At 54.0% G+C, this 12,653-nt stretch overlaps 4 protein-coding genes across 4 annotated transcripts; 3 read left to right on the top strand and 1 right to left on the bottom strand.

The window, feature by feature from the left end:
• Nucleotides 1-2,616: 2,616 nt before the first annotated feature.
• GCG54_00003581 (Pepsin A) lies at nt 2,617-4,067 on the bottom strand (the record flags this gene model as incomplete). The annotated part of the gene is made up of 2 exons (XM_045403653.1): nt 2,617-3,126; nt 3,186-4,067. 2 exons carry the CDS (start codon nt 4,065-4,067, stop codon nt 2,617-2,619), a joined length of 1,392 nt encoding a protein of 463 aa, XP_045259841.1.
• Nucleotides 4,068-6,257: 2,190 nt separating this feature from the next.
• GCG54_00003582 (uncharacterized protein) lies at nt 6,258-7,505 on the top strand (the record flags this gene model as incomplete). Its single annotated transcript, XM_045403654.1, has 1 exon — nt 6,258-7,505. The coding sequence occupies one exon, from the start codon at nt 6,258-6,260 to the stop codon at nt 7,503-7,505; it is 1,248 nt and encodes a 415-aa protein (XP_045259842.1).
• A 1,224-nt stretch (nt 7,506-8,729) lies between these two features.
• Nucleotides 8,730-9,513, top strand: GCG54_00003583 (uncharacterized protein; the record flags this gene model as incomplete). The annotated part of the gene is made up of 2 exons (XM_045403655.1): nt 8,730-9,175; nt 9,228-9,513. The coding sequence occupies 2 exons, from the start codon at nt 8,730-8,732 to the stop codon at nt 9,511-9,513; spliced, it is 732 nt and encodes a 243-aa protein (XP_045259843.1).
• Nucleotides 9,514-9,556: 43 nt separating this feature from the next.
• GCG54_00003584 (uncharacterized protein) lies at nt 9,557-10,898 on the top strand (the record flags this gene model as incomplete). Its single annotated transcript, XM_045403656.1, has 2 exons — nt 9,557-9,760; nt 9,816-10,898. The coding sequence occupies 2 exons, from the start codon at nt 9,557-9,559 to the stop codon at nt 10,896-10,898; spliced, it is 1,287 nt and encodes a 428-aa protein (XP_045259844.1).
• Nucleotides 10,899-12,653: the final 1,755 nt, after the last annotated feature.

The following is a 12,653-nucleotide window of genomic DNA, read 5'->3' on the forward strand; positions in this document are numbered from 1 at the left end:
CAGAGCGCTGCTTGCATGTTTCCATGTTTCCTTTCCCTGCAATCGGGATTCCCAGGAGCAGCAGCAGACGCACCAGATCACCACCCTGCAGAGACTGCTGACTATTGGCCCATTCCTGCTGTGCACCGCCGTCTTGACATGAACTTAGGAAAGGTAACTTAGGTAAGGTAGTGTAAGGCAGTCCAGGTCCTGCAAGGTGAAGCCTCGGCGTGGCCTGCCCGCCCCTCCATCATGACCCCATGCCAACTCCAATCCCCCCGTCCGATGCCCCTCATTTTGGCGTTCCTGTGCCCGCTTCTCTCCGGTCCCTGAACTTTTCCAGCCTGGGGGTGGGCGGGCAGCCACTAAGCAGCCCATCCAGAACCTCTACCGTGCCTCCATCTCCTTGAGAAATATGCACAACGTGACAGCTCCAAGCTTCAGCTCCCCGTCCCCGCATTCAACGGGACGTCTCGCAGCGCTCATCAGCCAGTGAAGGCCAGCTAATTCCTGCACTTTTGCTCAAGTCTCGCTCTCTCACCGAACACAGCCGAGGTGGAGATCAGCCCACGGCCAAATACACTCCCATCCGACTCGCCAGTCATAGCCGGTTCGTCAGGAGAGATGCCGGGATGCATTACTGTGCGCATGCTGCAATTGCCTTTGGTGATGACGGAGCCACAGCTGCAAACGAAAACTGAAGGAATCCCTCATGTCGCAACAGAAAAGAGTAAACCACTGAAATTCCAATTCAACTTCCAGAAACAATAAGAACTTCTTGTTCCTTCGACAACTTTGCCAATTCTTGCTTCTGCTCCCAGCCAACATGCATTCTTTTCTTCCGTCCGATCATTCCCGGCCACTACCGAGACAACGCCGGCCGTGCAAACATGTAGCCGGCAGCAGCAGCACTCTGCCAGGAGAACGGAAAAGGCCTTCAGACAGCAGCTCAATTGAGCAAGCCAGCCAAGCTTGGCCACTAGCACCTGACATCCCCCCACGTACAATTCGCCAGGGGAAAAGGTCATCCGGTCCAAAGGGGTCTCCTGACCTGGGCCGACGGAAAAAAAAAATTATGGGAATTGAGAATTTACACCGCTGATACTGCTGCACTTGCGCAGCTGGTAAATCCTCACCACCACGCGCGTCAGGGGGCTTTTCCTTTATCCTGTTGTTGCACCCCCACTCTAGCCCAGCCGGGCCTATGCTGCTGGGTGGCTCTGCTCCGAACCAGCAAGTCCAGCCGGCCGGGACGCGACACGGGGGCGGCCCAGCAAATCGGCACGATTGCCAGATCGTATCAACCAGCAGGGCCTTTTCTCAGGGGTCGTTTTTCTCTCAGATGCCAGCGAGCCCCCTGCGTGACTGTTCACACCGCCTGGGCGCAATTGAGGAAAAAATAAGACTGCTGGGGGCGAGAGTGACGGCAAGGATGGAAAATCGAGTCCCTGAACATCGGAGGCTCTGATGCTCTGAGAGCCAAGTGGCTGCTGCACGACTCTCACTGAGCCGCACCTCACCGAGGATCGCCTGGGTGGCCGAAGGTGACAAAGCTGAAAGACAAATCGGAATACAATTTCAAACCAAACACTCTCGAAACAAAGCAACAGAAGGAAATCAAAGACTGATCGTACCTTGCTGAAGCTCCAGGTATGCTGCCTCCTGGGCTGTCGCTTGCCGTCCACCAGGGGCGCACCCGCCGGGATTACTCCGATACCCATACTGGCTGAGGTGCTGGTCCGATTTGGAAAGCTTCAAAATTTCCGAGGCTCTGGAAACGCTTCGCTCTTGGCCTTGCTGTCAGAAGCTTTGCCCCGGTGTCGAACTTCCAGATGCTGCTGGAATTTCCTTTTGCCGACGAATAGCGGAGGATGTCGGAGGGCACCAAGTGTCGGTCGGTGCAGCGAGTGCCGAATAACCGCAGCACACACCGGGCGGTAAGGGGCGGCCGATCGTGAGGGCGAGGAGAGATGCGATGGAAGGATTGAAAGTCAGGAGGCAGAGGAGGAATCAAAAGAAGGGGTACCTGTGTCCTCTAGGGGGTTCCAGGTGTCGTCAGGCAGGGCGAGTCGGTGAAGGCGAAGGGTTGCAACAGGCTTGGATCACGAACTGTTGAATGAAGTGGCAGAAATCCGTACCCATGAACCGGTGAGGTCACACCCGTTATCGATAAGGCTACTGTGTCTGCGATAAGCACTCCGTCGCCACTCCGATAAGTCCCGAGTCGCCCTCTGGTTTCAGCACTGTCCACTGTGGAACGCCAGTTGCGCTAGGTTTGCTTGCCTGCCGTCTCTGTGAATGCATCTGGGAAGCTACACTGCCTAGCTACAATGATGTCCACTTACCCAAAATGTCACTGAGCGAGGCAAGGGAGCTCCATCATGGACCATGAATCGAGAGAATCACTCATCAAAGGAAACATGAGGCAAGTGGCATGCTTAGACTGAACTCTGCCAACCTAAGTATCTAGCAACCGACAACCACATCTCTGGCAAAGCAATTTTCCTGGTCCCACAGACCCCAGAAGCTTGGAGCAAATCAATCTCTCGACAATTCTGATGCGCGACATGATAACTGATGCATCTCATCCACACCTATCTCTACTCGTCAGAAAATAAACCGGGACTCTTGAACTTGTTAGACCGACACACGATCCGGACCAATTGAGGCCTCGGGCGTAGGACCAAAGGTCTGCCGGGAGTAGAATCGCATCTGGGCAGCGCCGACGTCGAAATAAGCCTCGACATTGTGCAGGAAGACGGATCCTAGGACATATGGACCAGTAGCTCCAGTTGTGATGGCGATCTGGCAGTATCCAGTGAGCTGATCCTTCATGTTGCGGAAGATGAGGTCCACAGGGTTGATCCAGAAGCTGTTGCCCTCGATGACCACCGCGACACGCGGAGCAACGGCGTCGCAGGGCGCGAAGTAAGAGCCGTACTGGAACATGTAGATGCCGCTGGGGGAGAAAGATCTGGCAATGGCCTCTGCGACAGGAGGAGGGACGAACATCATGGTGGTTCCCGTGTCGACGATGTAGGGGAACTTCCTCTCGTCTGTCGTTGTTCCCCACCTGATGCCGTCGACAAGAATCGTGTAGTACGAGTACTGCCAGGCGGATTCTGGTCGCTCAGTGTTGATTTGTGTCTTTCGGCATGTCAGCTGGGGTTGCGATCAGTGAAGGGAAGACGAGGAAGGCGACTTACGATGATGAGGTCTGTGTAGGCCGTGGGACTCGAGATGGTGACGCCAGTGCGGCCACCCCAAGCAATCACACCAGAGGAGTTGCGGACGAGAGCCACGCTGAAGGAGTCTGCAGAGAGTCCTTGCTGGACCATACTGGTGAAGAAGGGTTGGTACGGCACCTGGAAGGCAGGACGCTTCTCGGTGGCATCGCCAGTGAAGGCACTCGTGATGGAAGGGTAGGCCATACCAAGGATGCCGTTTGTGTAGTTGTTGCCGTACCAGTGTGTGAGATTGGCAAGGCCAACCTGCTGCTGTTGAACGACGATGCCAGCGACTTCGATGTCACTGTATCCCATAGGGCCCGACGCCTTCTCGCCAGAGCCATAGCTGAGGGCGAAATGGATGTCCTCTACAGGACCGTACTTGAATCCGTCAATGAGGTCAGGGCCAAAGGCGCATGCCTCCTGAGGGTAGGCGACGGTACCCGTCATGCTGACGCAGGAAAGATTGGTGCTGGCAGCCCAGGTGTCGCTGCTGCCAGTGTCGAACAGCATGTTGAGGGGCTTTCCATCCCAGATGACCTCGATGGAGTATTGGGTGCCGTAGGGGGTCAGGGCAGTGATGTTCTGGTAGGCATTGGAGAGGTCCTTGGGCTGAGCAGCTTGCAGGGCCGTGGCGGCGTTGTGGCCGGCAATCTTGCCGCGGAAGGCCTTGAGAGGCTGGGTACGGCCGAGGACATCCTCAGCGATAGGCTCACGATGAGCCTTGAGACGCTGGAAGCTGATGCCCTTGAGGGGGCTGATGATTTCGATGCTGTTGGTTTTGTGCTTGTCGATGACAGCAGCGTTAGTGGTGAGCACACCAACTCCCACGAGGGAGGAGAGGACATGGGCGACCCTCATGGCGATGGATGGCAGAGAGACCTGGAAGGAATGTACAAGAAAAGAGTGTCTGGTGGAACGAGAGAATGAACAAGAGAGTGAACGAAAGAGTGGCTCAATAGCTGGAGTCTCTGGGTGAGGCAGCTGGAGAGAAAGGAGTGATGGGTTGTAAAAGACGAGATTCGAAATCTTAGAACGAAGGAGGGAGGTAATAAGGAGGGGTCGAGGACAGAGAGATGGAAGGTGCGTCAGATTCAGTGCGGCATCTGACGACGGGAGGCAGTCGTCGGGAAGTCGCTTCCTCCTCCTGAGTTATCTGTGTCGCCGGGAAGGCGTGGCTCGCGAAAGGGGGAAGGGGCCGAGAGGGTGGTTGCCGTCGCAGAAGTCACGATAGGGGCGACCCTGCGCCTGTCTCGTTCGGTAACCTCGTCGCATCCGGGAGGAGCTCATGGAAACGGCAACTGCTTCCCTGTTTGTCGTGATACATGTCCTTGCTGCCTCAGGTAAACCCAGACGTCTTCCTTCTCTGGTTCATCTTCAAATGACGGAGCTAACCCGTGCCCAGTCTTCCTCCATCAGATGCATCGTGACTTTAAAGGGAGTCAACAACTACCGATCACCCGTTTGTTTGCCATTGGACTCATTTCCTTCACCGCACTCGCCCCGACCTCATGATCCAAACTCGTCCAAGTCAATCGGGCCTTTGGACTTGGAACCGTTCAAGTCCTCTCATCCGTCTGACGGGATCACGGAACGAACGGGGCTGGCCGCGAATATGTACCCGACTGAAGTTGCACATGTTCACAACACGAGCTGTGATGCGACTCAAGGTTTAGACCGTTCACTTATCACTGCTCAAACGACTGGCCGGTCGTGAATGTTGAATTCGCTGAACGGCATCTATACTAATCGCCGTCTCTTAACAGCCATGGAGTCGATTGATTGTCGGGAAAATCCAGACAATGTACCAACCTTCAAACAGTCCTGGATTTGGTCCAAAACGGCGTACGCAGCTCTCAATCTCGGTTCAATGTCTACGTCCGACGTCCAGCTGTGGTGTCCACGCTCAACGGGAACCTGCAGCTGCCGTCCGAGGTGCCATCCAGGGGCGAGTTGTCAGGACACAGCCGTCAGGACATGGGCAATCAAAATTTTGGAACGAAGAATTCCAACGGCGAGGCGCCTGGGGTTTCTGCCTCTTCTAGGGTCTTCTGGCACATTGGCAGCTGCAGCCAAGGCGGCCGTGGTGCAGACTCATGTCGGGACAAACATTCCTTGCCACAGCTAAGTAAGATAGACGCCTGCCAGACGCCGCGAGGTGTGGTGTGTTTGTCATTCATGCGGTATGCGAGATGGCACATCGTCCGCATAGCCTTCCCCCTGCCGCGCTCGTAGACATAATGTTCTTCCCGGCCTGTCACGACTGCTTCCATGTCACCTATGGAACTTCATCTGAACTGAACTGACTAGTACGGGAAACGAGGCTGACTGGTGATTCAATACTTTGTTAGCTGGGATACCGTTGACAACTTCGGCTGAAACAGTCTGTCCTTCACATGGTTTGAACTGAGCAGCACGTCTCTGTGGTACAATTGATGCCATCTTCGTACGAACAGTTGCCATGCAACGGCTTGGTAAGAGCTGCCACACCGTATTCAAATTTAAATTAATTAAACGTCAACTCATGAAATCGTTCAAGCCTGACGATTGCTCAATCGCCAGCTTCATCGGCCTGCATTGACTAGTGGTCGGAGCGTTTACCCCATCTCGCCGAGACGGCTGTTGCTGTCTTGCCGCCGGCCCGTTGGGTTCATATTTCCATATCAATCCGCGCCATTTCCCCGCTACGATTTGCAATCAGTGAACGCCTAGAATCGTAGACCCATTCTCAACAGCGATCCTTCAGAGAATCCTCTAGATTACCGTTGAGGATGGATTCGCAACCCCGCCGACCAGGGGTTTCAAGCCGAGGCAGTTGCCGGAAGGGGTAACCTTGCCAACCTTAACAACCTTGCCATGACTACACGTCCCAAGAAGACACAACTTAAGGCTGAACTTGCAGCGTCTAAATGCAACTAGTGTCTCGTCCATGACCTCAGGTCCACTACTTTATATCCGACCTCACTCCCTCCACACTCCCACTCACCATCATCTCCCATCTCACTCCAGCACATCCGAGGCCGCCATTCGAGCGCCAAAACATCACCCAGCATGGCCTCAAACCAATTATCCACCCAAGGAGCTCTCCCACAGATGAGGGCCCTCTCCCCAAACACATTCCTCTACGAGCCGCCATCGGCAGCCCCGGACCCGGGCTCCCCGCAGCTCATCGCCATCTTCGCCTGGATGTCCGCCCAGGACGTCCACATCGCAAAGTACACCTCGCGCTACATGGCCATCTACCCGACGGCGCGCATCCTGCTGGTCAAGTGCCCCTTCATCCACACGCTCTCGGTGCGCATCGCCAAGCGCGAGATCAAGCCCGCCGTCTCCGTCGTGCGGGCCCTCGCGGACGCCACCCCGCCCGGCGAGACGAAGCGGCCCCAGCTGCTGCTGCACGTCTTCTCCAACGGCGGCGCATCAAACCTCTCGAAATTCTTCGAGCTCTACGCCGCCGCCGACCGCGCGGGCCGGGGGCTTGACAACCTGCCGCCGCACGTGAGCGTGTACGACTCGTGCCCGGGCGGGTTCCACTGGATGCGCAGCTACCGCGCGCTGTCGGCGGTGTTCCCACGGTTCCTGGCGCCGCTGGTGCACGTCTTCATCGGCTGGTTCTGGATCTTCCAGGTGCCGTTCGGCGGGCGGCACGGGTTTCTCGGCAGGATGTGGGCGGCGCTGAAGCAGAAGGCGCTGCTGCAGAGCGAGCAGCGGCGGGTGTATCTGTACAGCCGCGAGGACGAGATGATCTACTGGGGGGATGTTGAGAAGCACGCCAACGAGGCACGGGAGGTCGGGTTCAGGGTGGGCAGGGAGAGGTTCGAGGGCAGCCAGCATGTGGCGCACGCGAGGACGGACGGGGAGAGGTACTGGGGCGCTGTGAGGGAGTTGTGGGATGGGCGGAGGGATAGCGGGGTTGTGATGGAGCGGGAGGTGAAGACGGAGGCGCCCCGGGTGGAGGAGACAAAAACCAAGGTTATTGAGCCTGATTTTGAGGTTGTTGAGAAGGAGACTGTGAAGGAGCCGGTGAAGCCTGAGGTCGAGGCCAAGCCTGATGTTGCGAAGGCGCCGGAGCCGGCCAAGATTGAAGTGCTCCAGCCCACGCCTGTCAAACCGGAGGTCAACCAGAATGAGACCGTGAGGAAGATCGAGTTGGCGGAGGAGTCTGATCTTGTCAAGCAGCCCGAGGTTGTCACGGAGGCCGAGATTAAAGAGGCGGAGGTCGCGAAGATGCCGGAGCCGGTCAAGGTGGAGCCGCCGAGACGGAAGAAGCAACCGACGCCGCCTCCAACGATTCAGTGATCCATGCAACTTGCGTTTGTGTATTGGGAATGATGCATAGAACTACATACTTTCGTTTATACATAATTTAGATTGATACAGCTGTCTACCCACACCAGTGTTGGTTGTGCTTCTGTGTGAGGCACCAGTAAGTACGGCATACTTGAACGTCTTGTCAGACGGTTCGTCATGCGCTTGACCTATGTCCTCAGGGGATGGATGGGCCCAACGAGTACCAAAAGAACTACTCCCCTGTATATGGCCGCCTAAAGGCATGTCGATGGCCTCTGGCAGTCCACAGTGACTTTCACCTGCTTAGTGCAACAGACCTTCTAACTGCACGCCTCCAGACAATCGGCCAGGGCGCGCGATCGACTTTATGATCTTCAGAGGGCTTGCGTATGGGGTTTCTGTAATGTTTTCCTTGACCGGTAGAGGGCCCAGGTCAAATACTCATAGTCTTGCCCAAACTGTGCCCGCGAACAGGGTGAATTTGCCGTGGTCTTTGTGCAGGGGGGCTGCGTCGGAACTACAAACTCAAGGTATGTCGACAGGGATTGAGCGGATCACGATCCGTCTGAGTTTCTGCACTAGATTACCGTCAGGTCAAAGCTGACTACGATGCCAAGAGTTTCTCATTATCCATTGTTTCTCACAACTCAGCTAAATCCTTTGCTAACGGCGTGGATAATAAGGAATCGATATGTTGAGGGAGTTTCGAGCCCGTTCAGGGGGTTTCACACTGGGGGGGAAAGCAGTAAAAGCATCTCCGTAAGTTCTCAGTCCAGTAGCTTCGCAGTATACGTACCCAGATAAAGGACCAACATATCGTATTCATAAACTCGCCCAAATTCTGAATTGCCCAGTGATAATTTCAATCGGTTGACAAGGTGGGCAGACGTCCCCTGTTGGTCCCGCCAGCCGCCAGCCGCCATCGAATCACACGCCATAAATGCAATCGCATCATGCATGTATCTGCAACACTAATGCTGTTGGTTTTTAGATGCTACAGCTCAGCAGGTAGGCCTTCTCAGCGCGACCTTACCGTGGGTCTTATTACGAACGTAACCCCGCCTCCAGCCCTGATTGACTGGTTTCCCCCCCAAATCACTCGTTGTTCGACTTCCCAGCCATCTTCCAAAGTCACGTCGTCGGGAGCAGCATCCCCGGAGGCGCGTCGAAGGTTTCAAGTCTCGAGAGAAATCCCAAAGGTACCTTCATGACTGCGCAAATCAAACGGCAACTATGGCAGAAGTGCTCGGTGTTGTCAGCAGCGCGATTGCAGTCGCCGAGCTGGCGGGAAAATTCGGCCTCAGCGTCATGAAGCTGAAGCAGTTGTGGGACGAGATCCAGGACATCCCCGAAGAGATGAACCGCATCATGAGACAGCTAGAGATCCTGAAGCCCGTCCTGGCGGGGATGGAGGCCGATTTCGTGCAACAGCAGCGACACAAGGTCTACTCCAACAATGCCACCAATTTGTATGCGAGCATCGAATACTGTCGAGACGCTGTCAATGATCTGGAGAGCTTGGCCGAGGACATGCAGGCCAGGATCAGCACTGCGAAGCGATCGAGAAGGAACATCACGAAGCTCAAGGTCTCGTTCAAGAAGGAGGACATTCGGAAGTACCAGGAACGGATCGGTTGGGCGTTGCACCTGATCTCGCTGTCGCAGCACAGCTATATGATGTGGGTGTCATCAACCTTCGCTCAAAATGTGAATAGAAACTGACTCTTGTAGGGCTTTTATGAAGTCTCAGCCTGTAGTAGAACTGGTTCAAGATTCGGGACCAAGTTCACTGGACACTGTTGTGGATGACTCGCAAGAGGGGCAGACCGACACAAGCAATTCCGATCGGTTCGAAATGAGACGCCCAATGGGTTACGAGGTGGGCCCGAAGCCTCTTCCGTGGCAAAAGGCGCCTTTCTTCGGAGGCTTCACCTACAAGCAATCTCAGAATTCCTTTTTCCCAAATAGCACCGGCAAGCTCATTGAGACACAACTTCGACATGAATGCTTGCGCTAACATATCCGTAGTGCACCAAGTCCGCCTACAGCTCCCAAGATGGATGTCCCAAAGGGTCTTTGACTTGCAGACGTACCGCGCCCAAGTCGGTTGGCAAATCTGTCTAAAGCCATGGATTAAGCGACATAGCTATAGCAAAACATTCAACGATGTCAGATATGGCAAGCTCGTGGATGTTGAGAAGGCTCTAGCCGTGGGAGACGCCTCCCTGTTCGATCGTGATGAGCAGGGAGGAACACTACTTCATGTACAATGACTATATCCTATACATAATTTCAGAAGAAGCTAACAGAAAGACTTAGGTTGCAGCATACGGCGGGAAATTAGACACCTTCAAAGCATTACTAAGCTGGGGTGTGAGCCCTGAAGAAACCAACGATGATGGCCAATCAGCTGCTCAGTATATTTACGGAATGTACGGCTATTCCGACACGGCGCTCACCGGAATTGTTAAGATTATGATGAATTTGGGAGCTCTTGAGGAAGAGATTGACGTAATGTTCTCTGGCGCTCGGAGGTCCAAGAGATACGCTTTTCCTGATTACATCTGGAGGGTTCCTGGTGTTATACAAATAATGGCCGGGGACCGATACCAAGAGTACCTGCAGTTGCCTCCTCAAGCTCGGTTTGCATACCTTTCGTGGTCCAAAGTCAGTCCAAAAGTTTTACTGGAGCAATTCAGCCTGAGCGCTGGTATTACTCCAGCTGCTTTGAGGGCAGTTGAAGGACATTATGACAAAAGCTTCTTGAATCCAGGTAGAGGGTTAAGTCTGCAAGGGCTTGCAGAGAAGTATTTCATAGAGACGCCTATTGGTCGTTGGGACAGCCCGTGGGTTCGTAGAGATAAAACCGAGGGAAAGATCGGCCTCAGACGCTTTCACAAGTTTTATTTCTGGCGGAAACTTGTGCGATGGTATCTTGCTGGAATCTCTCTCTCGAAGCTCACTGAGTTGGGTACATTCATGCGAGACGACGTGACGCCATTTCTCTGCGGCTTGTCCAATAAATGTCGTCTTGACTGTGGATATATGAGCGCACGTCGCGAACCACGTTGGATGATACAGGGGGTGTCTCGAGCCATGAAATTCTGGTTAGAGGACTTGCAGTCTGTGGGCATAGATCTGGCGGAGTACGGTAGGCGGGAACTCGCCATATATCTTTATTCGAGCTGTCCTCTTCGACACCGGCGGGGCTCGGAGTTGCTGCGAGGGAGCTACAGGGACGAGGCTTTTAACATGCGGCTGGTCTCGTTTGAATACGGTCCTCGACCTGAGGACTGGTACCTTGTCTGGGATACTGACGCGTATGAGTTCGCTGGGGAATTCTGGGATCTTATCGAGAACCCGCCGCTCCGCATTCCTGGCGGATGGTTTGATGACGACTAGGTAGTAGAAGTCGTGGAGGAAGATCGTGAGCAAGCATCATTCATGTACCTGTAGAGAAGTGGTTAAGGGGCATCGCTACTCTTGTTTCTCGCATTCAAAATGCGCAGAGGAATATCATTAAGGAGAAATGGGCTGCATTAATTATCTCTTCTGGTTGAATAGACGTAACCAACTCGTGATACCGCCATGATCCCAAACACCACGACTTTCATATGTTTGAGCTTTTCAAGTTCGTAATCACTCGACGATTTCGAAGCATCTATGAGAGGAGTGTTCGCTCGCAGGACGGAGGATCACGAAGAAAACCTGTCGTATTCGGCTGCAAGAAGGTGTAGGAATGAATTCAAAGTCTAAGTAAGCTGTCGCAAGTCACCGAGTCCGGAGCAGAAGCTTAAGAAATACAGATGATCAACGTGGATGATACATGCAGTTCCTCCTAGCAGTTGCAACTAACTTTAAGATAAGCCGCCGACGTTTCCTCCGGTACTAATCGCGGATGTTTGTAGTCGCTCGTCCCAGCCCTCCCGTTTCTGACTTCTAAGCGCAGTCTCCGCTAGTATCATTCCCACGATCCTTACTGATATCCACCGCATTAAAAAGACCAGTATCATCCGCTTCAATAACCCCAGAGCTGTCTAACATAACAGCTGCAATTACCGGGTTGCTTATCGTCTTTCCATCAGAGAATGCGTCGAGAACTAACGCTAAGAAACTAGAAAAGATGAACAACATACTAATACTAGTAGCTAACCACGAAAGAATCCTTACAGGCGAAACCTCCGCCCGAAGAGCCTCCACTGGCTCCCAACCTCTGGTTTCGAGTCTTCCGATCCCTCCCGGGAAGGTGCTAGGTGAGAAAGCCTCTGTTAATGCACTCCATGTTCCTTGGTAGATCCGAACGAGCGAATCGCGCAGGGCATCTTCCAGTCCCCCCATGTAGGTTTCTGGGTCATTCATACGTAAAGATGCCACAACTGTGTGAACCTCTTGCATCATAGCCAATGTCTCTCCGGTGAGGTTGTCTGGCAACACCTCTTCGCTCGTGGAAATAATGATGTTCGAGGCAATGAAGCATGGCGAACTGTTGGACGTTGGGCCCGGTTAGTTGCAGTGTGTTATTCCTGCACTGATCCTGAGCTTGGCAACGGCGATGCAATCGGAACGGTCTTCGCGACGGCTTTTAACAAGATGGATCTCAGGCGGCGGGGGCCAAATTCGGTGTTATTGGTGTAGCCGATGCTTTTATGGCAATCGTATTCCTCCTCCTTCCCTCCGGAAAACACATAGATTGAGGCATATTGAACTTTCTTCAAAACCTCGATTGCCTCGGGCAATGCCTCCGTGGATGGCACTTTCCAGGGCTGGTCTTTCAGAAGAGTTGCTGCCCCTAAGGCGTTTGTCATCTGCGTCTCGTCCTCGGCGAATTTGAGATTTTTGGTCTTAGGATCCTGCAAGGTCCGGAGAATCGTTGGGGGTATCTGCGATTCATCGGTGATCCATTGGAAGGACTCAATCTTGAAGATGGGCACCGTGGCATTCTGAACTACCGTACCGTTGGTGTAAGAGCCGAGGAAAGTTCCCATGCGACGCGCTTGGGTCAAGGACCCCTTGTTGTACTCGAGGGGTGTCATTGCCTTCGGGCTTGCGAATCCGGCAGCCATTTGGACCAGGCCCCGGCGGATGTTGAGGCCATTTTTGTACTTGGCCCATCCGTCGCCAGGCGACGCCAAGCCCAGAGAAATGACCTTCACTGAG

The sequence above is a fragment of the Colletotrichum gloeosporioides genome (assembly GCF_011800055.1).
Source record: "Colletotrichum gloeosporioides strain Lc1 chromosome Unknown consensus_74, whole genome shotgun sequence".
Taxonomy (NCBI): domain Eukaryota; kingdom Fungi; phylum Ascomycota; class Sordariomycetes; order Glomerellales; family Glomerellaceae; genus Colletotrichum; species Colletotrichum gloeosporioides.